Source organism: Macrobrachium rosenbergii, chromosome 26, assembly GCF_040412425.1.
Source record: "Macrobrachium rosenbergii isolate ZJJX-2024 chromosome 26, ASM4041242v1, whole genome shotgun sequence".
In the NCBI taxonomy this organism is placed as follows: Eukaryota; Metazoa; Arthropoda; class Malacostraca; order Decapoda; family Palaemonidae; genus Macrobrachium; species Macrobrachium rosenbergii.
The window spans coordinates 8860191-8877678 of NC_089766.1; the positions used below are offsets into that span (position 1 = coordinate 8860191).

Genomic DNA, 17488 nt, shown 5'->3' on the forward strand with positions numbered 1-17488 from the left:
AACTGAAGATGAAAAGGCGACACTTTACCTTTGAGTTATGGGAAAGTGATATACAGTACCTGAAAGATGACTACTCATATAGGTAGTTGTGGTTTCATTGTAGAATAGAGAACAAATACAAAGGAAGGAAATACTGAAATTAATTGCTTGTCTCTTCCATGAAATACAGTTAAAATTGGGAATTTGCCCTATGGTGAAGGACCATTCAATTCATTCATAAAAAAAAAAGATTAAGGTTATTAGGATACCGAATGAGAGCACAGTTGATTGTTCAATATGCATCACATTTTTTATATATGTTAGTTTGCTGAATTGTGAAACTTACTGAGCTGTATGTAAATTGGGGTTTTAAGCTTTTCAAAGCTTTGATGAGGTTTTAACATTCAATGTTACTCAGAAGTTAACAATTTGCAGAGCTTGACATGATGTACTATTGAATTTTAATTTTCAAGTTTATCATTCAACAATGTTACTCAGAAGTTAACAATTTGCAGAGCTTGATATGATGTACTATTGAATTTTAATTTTCAAGTTTATTATTCATTAATGAATGATAAACTTGAAAATTAAAATTCAATAGTACATCATGTCAAGCTCTGCAAATTGTTGACTTCTGAGTAACATTGAATACTGTATGTTACCTCTGCCAAATTATAGCCCTCGCATCTTTCAATATTGAGCTTACTGTACAATTGTATTTTAGGGATTTTAGAGGTTTCTCAGGATGAAACTTTTGTAAAACACTTCCAGGCATGGTAGAGAACGCAGCTCAGGACGTTCCAGGAGTCCAGTAAGGCGCTCCCTAGCATTGTCTTTGTCACGATCACCTGAGAGGAAGAAGTATGTTTGTTTTATGTGGTCATAGGAAGTGTGTTAATATTACATATCTGGCAGAATACCTAATTTTACTACTTTGTATCATTTGAAATACTCATTGTATTACTTGTACATGTACAGGTATTTTAAATTTTGCTAAAATAAACTATGAAATAAGGCAGTAAATAAAGGAAAAGATAATTGATTAAATGCAAAGCTAGATTGCACTTTAGTTATTCAATTTTTTGTATGGTAGACTACGTGTGGCGAAAGAATCGTCAGAGGAGGGGTCATACAGCAGCAGCAGCAACAGCAGGAGAAAGTCAAGTTCACTGAACCCGTCAGTGAAAAGTGAGATAAAAAATAGTACTCCTGTGTCTAATAGCAAAGTGAGCGAAGAAAATACTACTCTTGAAGACCTCCAAGAGGAAGACGATGGTAAAGATTCTTGGGTACGTTCAGCTCCTGCCGATCTACATTACCAGCGGGACAAAAAGTAAGTTGCTGAAAAAATTTGTCAGCCGATTAAATTAAAGTACTGTATTGTATGTCTGTTTCAGAATTTGATTTTTTGAACAGATACAATTTGCATTTGGCTCGTTTGCCTGGGATTTATTATAGTGGTATTGTTTTATGCCTTTAGTACCGAGTTACTTTTTCATTTGGAAGTCATGTTCACCTCTGGGATTATAAAGGATCCTAATGAGTTATTTTTATGCTTTCAGCCCTTAGTTACTTTTCCATTTTATGTTGTAGATTCTTCCAATGATATTTTTTTATCTTCAGTCATTAGGAGGTACTTTTCCATGTTTTTGTAGGGTATTGAGAGAACTCTTGAAAAATTTGATTATATGCAGTTTAGTTGGAGATTTTTTTATTCTTTATTAATCTACTTATTAATTTTTTAACGCCATGCTGTATGAATTGGGTAATATAGCTTGTAATACATTCATTTGTCAGGATAAGTCAGTTGAATCCTACCTGAAATGACACTTCAGTATTTTTTTTTTTTTTTTTTTTTTTTTACAAATGCAACCTTTTGGTGTTGCATTCTTATGGTTATTTTATTGCTGGATGTGGGTGGTAGTGTGTGTGTATTGCAATACATTGGTAGTTGACACAATTTGCAGTGCAAAAATGGTACAGCTAACTTTAATTTTTATACATGATCCACCCAGCTTCCATCAGTTCATTATTGAATTGCAGAATTGGTAGAATTTATTCTGAAGAACTAGTGATAATTCTGAACTGGTGTAGTCAGCAGAAACACTAACCAGTAAATATTGGATTTGTAGAGTTTAACTGCCCGGGTTTTGTGTGTTTATGACATATTCACGATTGGTTGTGACATACTGTACCGTTTATGACATATTCACAATTGGTTGTGACATACTGTACCGTTTATGACATATTCACAATTGGTTGTGACATACTGTACCAACGAAAATAATGATAAATTGGTCAAAGTAAGTTTGTAAAACTTAAAACTACCAAGTTAAAGATTTCCATATGACCTGCAGTGCACTAAGACAATTTTTAAGTTGGTGCAATTGCAGTCTGTTCATCGTATAGTGGAAAAGCAACATATGATTAGTAGTTTGAATGTATTTTGTTGTCTTTAGCTGTGCTAGATCTTCACTAAATATATAGAAGGAGTGCCATGTTTCAATTTTGAAATATGTTTCTCTTCCAGAAACCCTTTTGTCATGTGTGCCACCAAAAGATTGCAGACCTTGTGCACCAGTGTTGAAGAGAAACTACTGAAAAGAGCACACAGGGTGAGAGAAGAGAAAGCTAAACAAAGAAAAGATAAAGGGGAAACACTTTCTTCAGGTAAGGTTATTGTTTCATACTGTATGACGGTGAATTATTACCGTTATTATGAAGAAGGTTAATGAGAAAACAGCCCCATTTCTGGACTGATATGGGTGGTTTATTTTCATATGAGGGTTGAATATTGTATGAAGACAAAGACAAGGAAAATGGATATCTGTATGGAAAGAAACTGAAACAAAGTTGAGTCAGAAAAAGTTGCGTAATATTTACAATGCCATGAAGACTTGCTGCAGGTGGTGTTGACTTAACCCTTATAGGCTGGGCTAAAATACTCACCCCTAGACCTGGCAAACTTTAAGGTTGGGCAATTAAAAAAAAACACACACATCAATGGAAAGAGGAAGATATGCACATGCACCTGTTAGAAGATACTTTCGACGAGAAGTTGAAAGTCAATATTTCCAACCCTTTGTGAAACCTCTTTTTTAAGACATTTGTAAAAATATGCTAATTTTATCAAGTTATACATGTTCTTTCTAATGATTTTTTTATTTTGTAAAATTACAATTACAACTCACATAATATCATAACAGATAAGAACTAAAATCAGTAACAGTTTCTGGGTATATTTATGGTGAAGCACTAACGAGATGTACTGGGATGGGGAGATGCTGTACCATTAGTGAGTTATGCATGTTTTTTCTGATATTTCTTCTGTACTTTAGTTTACAAAATTACGATTATAGCTGACATACTGTCATAGAAGATAAGACTTAAACCAACAGCAATCCCTGGGTATATTTATGGGCAAAAATATACAAGATATCCTAGGATGTTGAGATGATGTACAGTCCCCCGTGAAATCTCAAATCATACTAATCTCCCTGTTATCCTGGACTGAGGTGTCAGTGTTGCCATAAATCATTGATGGCCCATTCAAGTGGTCTGAAAATTTTCCTGCAAAATTTGCTCAAACTTCATGGCATGAGATATAAATTCTCACTTGAGGTGGGCTGGATCGAATGTCAAGAGCTATTATTGAGCTATTATTATGCCTCACATGATCATGCCCAAACACAAGGGGTTAAGCGGATGATAATGGAGGTAGCTCTTGTAAATTTGATTTTAACAGTTCAAAATAACATTAAGGCAATAAAATACTATATGAATGAGTCCATCTTCACCATCAGTGGTCTGGAAATCAGTATAATTAAAGGAGTTAAGTGAATATCTTTTCTAACATGCTATCTGTCTTTTCCATTTCAGTGATTTTGCTTATTCTTTTGTTTGTACATTTATTCTAATGCTCTATTTGTTACATCTATTTTTTTTTATTTGCGAATAATAGGAATCAGGGTTATTCATAAAGCTGAAGAATTCTGGGAAATATTCTGAATTTTTTATTGAAAAACTTTTAATGAATATTTAGTCTGGTTGTGAATGACCTTGTGAGTCACCAAAGCTGGTTAGTAGGAAGCAGAATGGATGACAATAAATCGGTTGATATATTCAGACGGCGTGGGCCACTAACTGCTTGTTTGTGTGGGTCACTAACTGCTTGTTTGTGTGGCCCACTGTAGATGAGACTACATGTTCGCTAGAGCAACCACTTGGCCCCAGGTATATTGCATGCTGCCTATAACTGTTCATCAGTTCCTGTTTGTCTCTTCCCACCTGTAAGCTGTCTTGACTTATACTTGTCCTACATCAGTTTTCAGTTCTTTTCAAGAACGAACCCTTTGGGCGAACCCAAAGAGAGTTGTGAAATGGGACTCTTGTCTCACTAAACTACCCTATAATGAAGAAATATGTTTGGGAGGTTAATTATCTTTAGTAATTCAATCTTTGGACCATAATTGAAGTAGAATGGGGTTCAAGTTTTTGTCTTAATTCATTAGCTTATTTTTGAATTAAACATAAAATTTTGGGGGTAAGATCTAGCCACAATTTGGTAATTTAGATTACATCCTGTTAGTGTTTTATGTAGAAAATGTTTGGAACAGCCTGAAGTTTTTATTAACTCGAAGAAGAAAATTTTTGTACAATCATACTTTTCTGCTGTATTTTATCAGAAATGTATATATTCTGTAGATGTTTGTAAGTAAAGCTAAAAACATAGCTTGCTGGATTTTATTTTTGTTACTGTACTTTTCATTGAAGGTTGCAGCAAGGAGTGCATTATCACTACTGAGGCATCTAAAAAGGAATGTGGGGGAGGCAGGGAAAGTTCTGAGCCAAGAACTGACAAGTCATCTAATGAAAACTTAAAGAAGAAAGTGAGCGAGGGAAATGAAACTCAGTCTGATGTTCAGAACAGCAGTGAAATTTCCCTAACCTCTTTGGAGAGGTCATCTTGTCTGAAGGGCAGAGATAAGGGGGACCTGCCCTCTGTTTGCAAACACAGGCACAAGCATAAAATGAAGAAACTTTCAAGTCACTCAGGTGGCAGTAGCAGTGAAAGGGACAGTGAGGAAGACGACAATAGCTCCAGTAGTGAGGATGATGAAAATGACATGGATCGTGTTGCAAAGGAACTGGAGAGGAAACGCAACCACCCGGAACGTTTACATCCTGAACTCTGGTTCAATGACCCTGGTGAGGTAAGTAAATTGTTGTGTGGAATCATAGGATCTGAGAAACTGTCATTTTTCAAACATGAAAATTTCATTTTAATATTTTGTTGTATTGCTTGGATCATTCCTTACCCTCCAGTCAGGGCAGGATCTTACAAACATGAGTCACTCCTTTGCCCCATTATACTTATTAAAAAGTAGGCTTTTCCCATCAGTTCCTAAAATCCTCACTGCTTGTGCTTGTTTTGTCACCTTTTAAATTTTCATCACCTTGTCTTTAAGAATCTCTGGCTTTGAGGTGCTTTTAAAAAGGGGCTTTCTTCTGCCTTCAAGAGGAGAATGTAAACCCAAATAAGTTTTAAATTGTTTTTCTAGTTATTGAGTACTTTTCAAACACAGTTCATTGATTGACCAAGCCAAACTTGGGTGAATTAAAGATACCCATCTACCATGTACCTCATGGATATTTCCTAGAAATGCAGTGTTTTTATATAATTTATAAAGAGACTTTTCTTGCAAACCCATTTACCATAATATGCCGTATTTCCACGTACAGATATCCCAGTCACCCCAACCTGTTTTAAGGCAATAGCATGTTTGATGCCATCTCATGATTTGATACAGGTAACTTTATTCTAGATGGAATCATCATACCAGTTACGATGATTAGAGATTTAGGAATCATACGCTAGGTGTGGGGAGTGATCGCACCATCCAAGATAGTGTGAAGAAGGTATAAATATTGTTAACTATGTCTTCTGTCATTATGGGAACTGTCAGACTTGCTTGACTATATTTATCTGCACTGTGCTCTTTCATGTTATCTGTCTGGAACATGTTGTATTGTAATTGTATAAGATACTGTTATCCATTATTCTTAATGGAAAGCCCATTCAGAACAGGAAACTTTCAGTCCAGTGAAGGTTGATATAAAAATGAACATCTTACAGATGAACGATGGTCCTCTTTGTCGATGCTCCCTAAAAGCTCAGCGTTCTGGCATCCGTCATGGTTACTATGTTGGAGAGGATAAGTTGCAGGCTTGTGATCCTTGGACCAATAATGCTGACACTCTCCATCATTATCGAATAACAATATCTCCTCCGACTAATTTCCTGGTAAATCTATTGTAGCATTTATCTTGTAAGTATAGTTTCTCATATGTATATATATGTAGTTAGGTCTGGGGTTCAGAATGGTGGCAATATTTGATCAGTTTCACTTATGTCATAAAAGGCTATATTTTGCTCTTTCCCCAATTTTTTTTTTTATTTGGTTACTGTGTTGGGATGATATTTATATTTGCATAACACTCATACTAAGTTTTATTTGGGCAATTTTTATAAGCTATACTGAATAACACATGTATTTCTTGCAGATTAAGACACCCACTGTAATCATGCACGACAATCATGAGTTCATTTTTGAAGGCTTCTCACTTCTGTCGCATCATCCCCTCGAAGAGGTGCCGACATGTCAAGTGATTCGCTTCAACATTGAGTACACCATCTTATATATACAAGAAAAAATTCCCGATAATTTCTGCATCAAAGAACTTGATATATTTTGTAAGTACAGTGTATGCATTGTTGCAGTTAAAGTAACTTTTAAATATTTTGTTATTCATTTTCATGTCCCCAAAATGTGGAACATAGCAAATGCCTCTGCATGTCTGCCCTTTTGTCTGGTAGTCTGGTAATTTGTGCTATTTCATACTGGAAAAGGAATCTTTGGGTCAGCCTTATGAGACTGTACAACAGCTTTAAATAGATGATAATGGACCTGTGGTGTTATAGACATGCAACAACCAAAATGATGTATCTATTTTAAGAATTGTTTGTAGGTACCAAGAATATATGAGACTCATTTAATAGGGAATAGACAAACTAAAATATTCTGAGTTGTACTTTAACATAAGGTTAGTTCAAATTTATCCCCGTGTAACAAACCTTTATTTTTCAGATAAGTATTTGTTTCATGAGCTCCTAGAACTTGTTGATCTCAACCTCCAAGCCATGGGGGATCCTGAAGGATGTCCTCGTTTCCATTTCATGCCAAGATTCGTACGGAAGCTGGCAGGTCAGTTCTCCAGTTATGTTAAATATTTTGTCAGGATTTTTATGGTGCATAACGATTTTGGTTCAGTTTTCATGTCTTTCATTTGTTGAGAGAAGCAAATGCATTTACCTTTTAGTGTTGGTTTAGTACTGGGAACTCCTACCCCAAGGCTTGACTTGACCTAATCTTCAGGTAAAGGGGTGCAAAGTGACTCTTGGAATGCATTTTAATTTGCAAGTATGTCTTATATAATGGGGACTGAAGTAGCTGAGGCCTTGGAAGATAATTTTTTCTAGAAAGCAGTTGGGTAGAATATTGGAATGATGGGAGTATGCATGTAACTTTTACCTTCAGAGCTTAAGGACCAAGATAAACTTTTAGCATTTTAATAGAATATTTAAATGTGGATATTGACCTTTTAATTTTTGCCTTCAGCACTTGGACAACATTTTAGAAAAGGCACCATACATGCAAATGCTTTTTCTACAAGTTTGTTGAAACTTTGTTCATTCTTTTGCCCAAGTAATTGATTATTGACACCCAGTTCTGCGAGAGTCGAGCTTTTAGATTTATCTGTTCAAGCTTAATAATGCTAATATTGTTGGTAGATGTGCTGGCATGGTTTGAACTGTATATGTTCTTATTTCATAAATGATGAAGGAAAAAACTGTGGGATTGATATTATGTTTGCTCTTATCATATTTCCAGATAATGGGAAAGAAATCTTATCCATGAATGAGGTTCTAAATTACTTGCTCAAGAGCAATGTACCCCTCATGCAGCCGGAGGACTTGGCAACTCTTCTGAATATGCCCCAGTACCAGTGGCAGAATTATGCAGATCAACTGAAAGGTGAGAGGGTACATTAATTTTGTGGGCCCAGTCCCGTAATTGTAAGACAAATATTTCATATGGTCTTGGGCTTCTGGTGTCAGATGGAGGATGTAATCATTGTAACGTAACAGTTTCAGTCACCACTATAAGTAAAAGATGAGGAAAGAAAAAAGATTTTGTGTTATATATGGTGTGTCATAAAGGATAACAGTTTAGTATTTTTTTACCCGTTAGTTCACCATCTACTCAATCTCTTTATCTCAGGGATTGTTGGTTTGTATTAAGAGGCAGGAAGTGGTACTGGCAAACATTTGAACATCCAGCTAGAACAGTGCTGAAGGTTGTGTCCTTTAACTGTTTTTATATGGTAGTTTAAGGAGATGCGAAGTAACCATTTTTAAGACGCCATGAAAATTAGTGGAGCAAGACAGAAGTTGGACAGCTAGTTCAGACGAGGCTAAAGAGAACGGATGAGAAGTAAAGACGGGAGGCAGCTGGGGTAAAAAATATTTTATAGTGTTACAAAGGGTTGGTGTTAGTATTTAGATACCTAACTTGAAGTAATATTTAAATATCTAACTTGAAGTAATGTCTTGTAGGGATGGTTGTTACATGCCCTGGAATGAAGCCGTGTAGTATTCGTGTGGACCAGTTAGATCGAGATCAAGTCAGTGAGGACATAATTAATTATCCAGTCATTGTTCATTTTGGAATCAGACCGCCACAACTTTCCTATGCAGGCAACCCAGAGTAAGTAAAGTTTAAAGTTGAATATGTGATGAAATTGAACAAATTTGAAACTATTTTTCATGTTTTCATTCATGCATTATTACTTGGACATATGAGAGATTTTAATGTGAATTGTTTTCATTGATACCTCAGTTTTTTTAAATAACTTTTTACAAAGTTTTGTCAGGTTTCCCATTGATGGAAAACTAATGTTCCAAATATCACAGGTATCAGAAGGCCTGGAGAGAATATGTAAAATTTAGGCATCTTTTGGCCAATATGCCAAAGCCATCTTTTGAAGACAAAAGGCGATTGGAGGCGAAAGAAAATAAACTTCAAGAAATGCGAATGACATCAAAGATGAAGAGAGATGTAACTGTGGCTGTCTCGGCTCAGGGTTTTTACTGCACAGGAATTATGTGTGATGTTGTTCAGGTAGGTAATTTCATCTTGGAAGATTGTAATTAATGTAAGTAGTTAAACCAGTGATACTAGAGTGCTGTTCACCAGAGGAATGGTAGCTGTTTGGCTTTTGTTTTTCATGTCATGGACGCTGATATCATAGTCGTGACAATATGGAGCAAGTTACATTCACCTCAGAATAACTAATAGGTAGTTTTCCAATGTTAATATTGGCTTCTTTATAGTGAGCTACCAGTCAATATAGACCAAAGCAAAGTTGTCTTGTAGTTATTTTATACAAGATACTAAACAGCACACTAATTTTACACAAAGATGCTAAACAGCACACTTGTTGACTTTCATTTCAAATTGGTTAAAGGAGGCAGTAACTCTGTATTTGTACCGAAGAGAGAAGAGATGCTACTGCATACTGATAGTAAAGTTAAAGTCAGTTTTGGAAGAGCAAAGCAAAAAAATGATTATTGCATGTTTTAGCAATTAATGAATTAAAAATAAATAGAAGAGAATCATACATTGCAGGACAAGTGCAGAAATTATCTTAAGTACTTTTGAAAGTAGACTTCCAAGGAATATGAAAGAGATGAAAATAAACGTGTAACAAAGAAATCAGCGCAGAAAATTTAAAAAATTGACATAAAGTCGTAATCGTGTATCCATTGGTGGTAAAATTGTAACCTATGGTTGAAAATTTTACTTTGAAGACAAACAATTTTTATGACATTTTGTATGCTGTATAATAGTTATTAAGAGCAGTGGTATTCCTTTTGCATGGTAATTTAATGATTCTTATGTGGATATTTTTACAGGTTTTATCTTAAGTATTTAAATGTCAAAAGTGGCAGCTAAAGCTGTATTATCAAGTGTCATTTGAGCCATTTATTTGCCAGTGAAAGCAGTATTGGAGTATCATCAGTGACCTATGATTCTATTTACAAGTGGTTTTTTATTTCAGGTGGTTTTGGCTCATAATTAAAAACTAATAGAAAATTTCTATTTATGTTGTATTACAGGGAATAACTTTAGCTTAAAGTATAGTAAAGTTTATATGTACTATACTGTATTGTATTTCAATCTTTTGAGTGATTATTTTTAATTCTAGAAATTATGTATAAAGTTTTTTAATTTAAACAATGACCCTTTATACCTGATCATTGTCCCATGGCTTTATTAAATAGGATTTTATGCCTACATTGCCATTTAATTTTCACTTTGATGAAAGCTTTGGTAAATGGTAAAACTGGAGAGGTTGGAGCAGTGAAATTTTATGTCATTTGAGTGTTGAAGCTCTGCCGTTTTTCTCATGTATCCAGTTAGGTTTGATCTCGTTAGGAATTTACCCCTCTTTTATTCTGTATTTTTGTTGTAGACTTTGGTTTTCTTGGATGGAGAATTGACTTGCATTTAATGCAATGTATTTTTGAGTTTGGCATGCATATCTTTTAATTTTTGGCATTAGGTAAAACATGCTCTGGTGCAGGAATTTTATTTTGGATAATGCTAGGTATGCTTTTAATGTACTATGTAGTACAGGCATCCCTCATTTTACAATTGATTAATTAACAATTTATGTCTTTTTAAAAAAAAATCTTAAGTTTTTCTTATCAAAAATCTTTACAAGACCTTTGAATGCTGATGCAATCTCAGATTTTTTCCTCTGTTCATAACCATAGGGAAAGTTTATTGAATTAAGATGTATTTGTTTTACCAGGTTGAAGATATTTGTGTACATAAATCAGCATGCATTCCAACATTGCACTGCATATATTTAAAACTGGTGATGAAACATTGTGTTCATTACTTGTGCAACACGGTGGAGAATTTTGAGACATTCTTGCTAATTTCTGTTCATTCAGATAAAATGAATAGTCACCTCATAGATCCTTCCACCCCTCTGTTTCACTTCACTCCACTACCCTTCTCATTATACTCTACGTTTCCCTTCACTTCACTCTGCTTCTCATTAACCACTTGGTGAGCGTTCATTTTCTTGCGTGTTTCTGTCCATTTTCTTATCGTTTCTATTTGGCCATGTAACTTCCTTTTCTTTGACATCATGTACTTTCTTTTCTTTGAGCACTGTAATTTGGTTGTTTAAGTAATTGTGTTATGTATTGCAATTAATTACTGACAGGTGGTTGAGAGGACCTTTTTTGATTAATCCTTGGTGTTTGAGTGGGATGAGAATGTATGCTCATTGTACCTCTGTTCAGTACTTCTGTCATACATTTAATCACTATCCAATCAGTTTTGACAGTCGTATAGTGAGGGTTGCCTGTACAAATAGGAGCCAGTTAAAATACATTAGTATTGTTAAGTAGACATAATGTTAAGCAGACCACTGTCTGCTTAACAATATATATAGCTTGAAGAATTTTGATGTCAAATTATACATTATTTCATTGTTTACAAATCTTTTATACCTTTAATACAGAAAAGAAGTTTTTACGTAGATTGTATTACAGAAAAGAAATTTTTACATAGATTGTATTACAGAAAAGAATTTTTACATACCGTAGATTGTATTGAAGCTACATAGTATATTTACCAGATAAGACATTGAAAGCAATCCAAATGGACAGGATGTAACAGATTGACTTGGCTTATCAACAACAGATTTTAAAGTTTTGAATGCAAATCTTGAAGATAGCTGTAATGTAGTTCTGTAAGCATTTACATTCTAGATTTTGTAGATATACTTTAGATGCTGTATTCATCTAAAGGGAAGATAATTTTGGCTTGTGATTGGTAAATGTAGGACCTGTTTTTGGCTTCACAGAAATTACATTTGTTTCCTGGTGTCTTTTGGGTTTTGATATGATAGGGTCATTGCTGTTTAGCACTGGTGAATTTGAGGACAGCTGTAGAGAGGTTCTGTACTAACTAAATAGAAATGTTATGTTAATGCTTTAGTGCAGTCCTTGTTCTGGGTTTTGAAAAAGATATGAATAATTTTATGAATAGAGGGTTTGATTTTGATTTTGTCCATTTTATGTTGAGATGCTGATTTGTACACACTGATCAATGAATTCCATGCTCACCGTTTAGTTTTTCACACATCGCTTCCGTTTATTTGGAAATTTGGATTGGATGAATGACGATGAGACGAAACCACTAGTAGACTTCTTGAGTAATAGACACAGTTCTGAGCTTCATTCACTTGTGACTGTCAGCCCATAAGCCTGGCTTATTTGAGATGAGGTTAGCCTGCCAAAATCTCTTTGGCTAACTTGTTTTTAGTAAGAGTGGCTGTTGGGCTCTCTGCGGCATCAAAGAAAGACAACAGAAAAAGGACATTCGCTGTTGGCACTTCATAAATTTTCAGCTGAACAGGAATGAGATGATTCCTTAGGCAATTGCGCTGCCATTCCGCCAAGCTTCACTGCAGTTTTATTTACACCTTGTCAAGCCACAGCTGTCTTTACTTAAGATTTCTTCCAGTCCACAACTTGTCTGTAGACACCATGTAGACGGGCAGAGCAAGTTTTCACTATACATGACCCTCTTGCTCGTCTACATGATTCGTCTAGGACTTTGTCTACTTGGCAAGCGTGATTCATTCTTGTTGGGATGTTTAATTTGCTTTGTTGTGAATATTATGCTAGCGACTGATTTTTTGGGTTCTGTTAGTACATATCTGAAATCATGCTTTATATTAATGTCTTCTTTTATTGATGCACTGTGTAATCCAAGTTTTTTTTGCAGAAGTGATAATTGTGTATTCTAGTCATGTTGTTAGAATCAGTGTGGATGCTAATCCAATTTGGTACGTCATAAGGTAAGTCAGGTTAAGCAAAGATAGAATGCTTTTGGGCAGATATTTTAAAATTTATTGCTAATATTTTGTGTACAGTATTGTGAAATATTTTCACTATTGTTTCAACACCTTTGGGCTTTGATTTTTGAATTCAGGAGGTAACATGTACCTTGTGAATGGGCCACTTAATGTCTTCCTTGATCATCCATGAAAGTAAGTATCAGTTAACTGAGACTGGATGGGAATAAGAAAGGATTTTAGCATTTAAATAAGGTAATACAGTACAGTTTTGTATTAATGAGTATGTACAGATCAAGTTGGGAAAAATTGACATAACATTTATGCTGAAAAAGATTATTCTGTGTAAAAGATGCAGTAACAAGAAATATATTCAATTGAACATTTTACTTATAAAAATGAGAATATTTGCGAATGTACAAAATCTTAATTTTCACGAATTCATTTTGCAAGTACAGCATCTGAGAATTGCATGGTTATTCAAAATAACTTTCCAGCAAGTACATGCAATAAAGACCATTGATAGCTTTCCTAATCCATCTTGTAAAGTTTCTGCTAGACATAGCCCTCACTATAATACGTTAGTTCCTATAGATCGTACAAGGTTTGCAGAAACGTAACAATAATATTCAAAGAGAAAAAAAGAAAAATCTCCCTAAGAAGATAAGTCTTGAGTTTCTCAGAAGTACTAGTTGGTTTATGTCTAATATTGAATTTTATACAGTATTTGGTTTTTGTGTGTTGAACAATAGTCTTTTGGTAATGAACTCAAGCCTCTTGCACTTCCTTGTTCCTGTATAATTATATATACAGAAAAGAGGTACCTTGGTGCAAACTTCTGAATGATATGTAATATACTCGAAGTTGGGATTTCTCATCTCGACCCTCACTTATGTTACTGCCATTTTTGTTTTCATCAGTAGGATTATAGTTATTAAATTAGTTTAATGAGATTGCCTAGTCACATTTTTAGACCCCTGTAGGGCTTTCTCAAAAGATTAGCACTTGAAGATTAGCACTTAGAAGTGTGAAGAAGTTGGACAACAAAGTAGGAAGACTGAGGGAATCATGAAAAATAGAAAGCAGAAAGCAATGGTTAATGAGAAGGGATTCTGTATAGAACCTGCAGTGTACAAAGCAGGCCATACTTTAAGTGGTTCCCCCAAGTTGTAATAGAACAGCAAAATTTCACTGAATGAATACGGTAAATAATATATTCCAGACTCGTTGTCCTTTTGTCAGTGAGTGCTATAAATTGTCAGTATTCAGTTTATTATTTATTACGGATAGAATAGATTCTTCTGATATTTACCATAGATGATTTATTTCATCTTGTACTAATGAAACATCTCCAGAATTTTCTTTTCATTTTGTAGTAAGTAGACTTAGTGAATGCTGGTCTTTTGAACAGCTAGGGTTAAAGTGTTGGTAATACAAAGCTTGGAAAATTATGTGCATTATATAATCAGAAGGGTATTATGATTTGGTGTACTCGAAGGTGAATTCTTTTGAAATTAATTTTGAAATTTTAAATATTTCTTCCAAGATTTGGAGTGTACCTAAATTAATTTTTAATACATCCCATTATTGAGTTTCCTAGAGGTTGTGCAGTGTTTTTTTTCCCCTCCATTTTCAGGCATACTGTTCTTTTGGAATAGTGATTTTCCTCATGCAAATTCTTTGTTCACTCAGAGGTTTTGGGTATAAATAATCATATGCATTTGAAGGAAATTGGGTTTGGCATAATATAAATTAATCCAAGGAGACCATTTAGTCATATTTCTAGACTTACTTTATGAGCTTATATGAAGGAGGCAAAGTTGAAGAAGTTGGACTGCTAAGTGGTAGGAGACCAAGAGGAAAGACACTGTCAGTGTTAACTCCCAGCAGGGTGAAGTAACTGGGGAAAATTAATTGATAATTATCATCCTGGCTTCTTGTGCATCTCTCCACCATGGCATCTTGAGTGAACCTGGAGTCTCTGCGAAAGTGGAAAAACTATCTAGGGTTTTAAAAATATTTAGTCTTGAATAGTATTAACACAGGATATGTACTTGCATAGCATGCCATGTTGCTGCCTGTCCTTGTGTGCCATCTGCGCTTTCACCAGTCACTGGAAGTTTTGGAGAAACACATTGGTTACAAGTTCCAGAACAGGTTTCTCCTCCAGCTGGCGCTCACTCACCCGTCATACAGGTTAGTGCATCTTGTTGAGCTCATTTGATGGTACAGTAGCACCTCAGCTTAATAGACACTTTTGGCATCTGACCTTCCTGATTAGACAGAGTCCTTTCAGTAACAAAGACCTTATATTACAGCCTGCTCTTAATAATTTTTAAGATATCTTACAGCAAACAGCAGTTCCTACCTTCAGTTAGCCTACTTTACACTTAACAGTGAATTTAAAGTGATTTGTCTAAAGTTGTATCACATCTAAAGTGGTAGCAAAGGTAAAATATAATTTGGTAGCTGATAAGTACAGAAGGTTGCTTAGTTGAGGTCTGATATGTTGAGGTGTTACTTTTTAAAATGAATCTTTATTATAGTTTATCGCTACCATTTGTTATAGGTATCAAATATGTTGAAGTTATTATGAAATCTTCTTATACAAAAGTTAAATTTTTATTGCTATGCCAATTTTCTTTACTTCAACAGGGAAAATTTTGGCACAAATCCTGACCATGCCAGGAACTCACTGACCAACTGTGGAATCCGACAGCCAGAGTATGGAGATAGACGCATACATTACATGAACACAAGGAAAAGAGGTAAATTTTGACTGGGTGCTCTGGGCAAACAATGTAATAATAGTAGTTGAACTTGCAGTCATTTGACCTCAACAGTAGAGATTACTCCTACTATGGAGCAGCTTCTATTTATTTTTAACAATAAACAACCTGAAAAATGAGAATTGGAGCACAATGTCTAAGAAGTTGGACAGAAGCAAAAGGGGGCAGATGAAAGTAAAAGGCAGAAAGCTGTGTTGTAAAGAACTTTGAGTATTGTATACTTACTCTTAAAAGCAGTTCTCTGGTGGAGACTGTAGTTTCTAGTTTTGAAAAACTAGCTATTGGAAGATACAAGACACTATTATAGCTTTAATTTCCCTAGATTCCTTCTGAAGTTTCAGAAACAATCTGAAGAAATATGATGGCAAATAATTAGGGGAGGAGACTCCAAGACCTCTCAATCTTCCAGGCACCCTTTGAATCACTTGGACAGTTTCCAACAGTTATGATAGTGAATGCTATACATTATTATGAAGATCAGTGTCATCAAAAGGTCAAACAGTTATACACAGTCTCACTTTTTTTTTTTTTTTATTGAGACAACAGACATTAAACTGCTGTTTCCCTATTTGTATTGGGATTGTCCCCCCCCTGTTGATTTCAGTTGTAAATCGCTGTGTTTTTTCATCATTCTCTTCAGGATTTTTTTTTCTTATTTTACTTAAGGATCCATATCTTGGCTGAGTAAAGAGGTTTTATTTGCTTGTATTGAAGCTTTTTTGCTTAAATACATGCAGTCAATATTTTTCAGGGTTTGTAATTGTCTTTGACCTAGTTTACTTTTGGTGTATTTTTGTGTAGTGACCTAGTTTACTTTTGGTGTATTTTTGTGTAGCCTGTGTACCATATTCTTCATTTTTCTAGGAATAAATACGCTTATAAACATCATGTCCCGCTTTGGAAGAAATCTAGAGACTGAGAGCAAGATAACTCATAATGAAAGGCTGGAATTCTTGGGTGATGCGGTTGTTGAGTTTCTTACTTCAATACACCTGTTCCATCTGTTTCCGAGCCTAGAGGAGGGTGGGCTAGCTACGTACAGGTTTGTTTTCCATAATCTCTCATTCTGTGTTGACAGACATTGCTTATTTTGAGTTAAGTTGTATAAAGCGTAATGTTATTTCGAGTCAAGTTGCACAAAGCGTAATGTTAAGGAAAGATGTGACATACTATATGAAAAATGTATGGATTATCTCTTGTAACTCTTCCAGAGCGGCAATTGTACAGAATCAACATTTAGCAGTGTTAGCAGAGAAACTGGGATTGGATCAGTTTATGCTGTATGCTCACGGTTCGGACCTATGTCACGACTCTGAACTGAGGCATGCTATGGCCAACTGCTTTGAGGCTCTTATGGGAGCTATTTTCCTGGACAGTGGGATTGAGGTGAACTGTTGTTATCTGTTATGATTATTTCCTTCTTCACTGTGTTATGTATACCATCACCAAATATGATTACATGCAACTTTCTTGAATTATGGGGATAATTTGGAAATGTAGCAGCTTATATGCCAAGCTTTTAAATCTTAATTTCTTGGAACAGGAAGCAGACAGTGTTTTAAGCACTACATTGTTCAAGGGTGAAGACCAGTTGTATGGTATTTGGGTCAATTATCCACCCCATCCTTTGCAAGAACAGGAACCACATGGTGATCGCAAGTGGATCAAAGCCTTCCCCATCCTTACGGTGTGTATTTGCCTTGTGTAGTTTTTCAAAA

At 35.0% G+C, this 17488-nt stretch overlaps 1 protein-coding gene across 2 annotated transcripts in view; it reads left to right on the forward strand.

Moving 5' to 3' along the window:
* drosha (ribonuclease 3 drosha) overlaps positions 1-17488 on the forward strand; it is a 35490-nt gene that overhangs the window by 5672 nt on the left and 12330 nt on the right. For both annotated transcript variants that reach the window (XM_067128154.1, XM_067128155.1), the window contains exons 4-18: positions 751-840; positions 1073-1312; positions 2510-2649; positions 4753-5192; positions 6116-6283; positions 6544-6733; positions 7128-7244; positions 7932-8075; positions 8657-8807; positions 9014-9221; positions 15044-15177; positions 15637-15749; positions 16635-16812; positions 16982-17156; positions 17314-17457. In XM_067128154.1, coding sequence (XP_066984255.1) covers positions 751-840; positions 1073-1312; positions 2510-2649; positions 4753-5192; positions 6116-6283; positions 6544-6733; positions 7128-7244; positions 7932-8075; positions 8657-8807; positions 9014-9221; positions 15044-15177; positions 15637-15749; positions 16635-16812; positions 16982-17156; positions 17314-17457 — 2632 coding nt within the window. The remainder of the gene's footprint in view (positions 1-750; positions 841-1072; positions 1313-2509; positions 2650-4752; positions 5193-6115; positions 6284-6543; positions 6734-7127; positions 7245-7931; positions 8076-8656; positions 8808-9013; positions 9222-15043; positions 15178-15636; positions 15750-16634; positions 16813-16981; positions 17157-17313; positions 17458-17488) is intronic.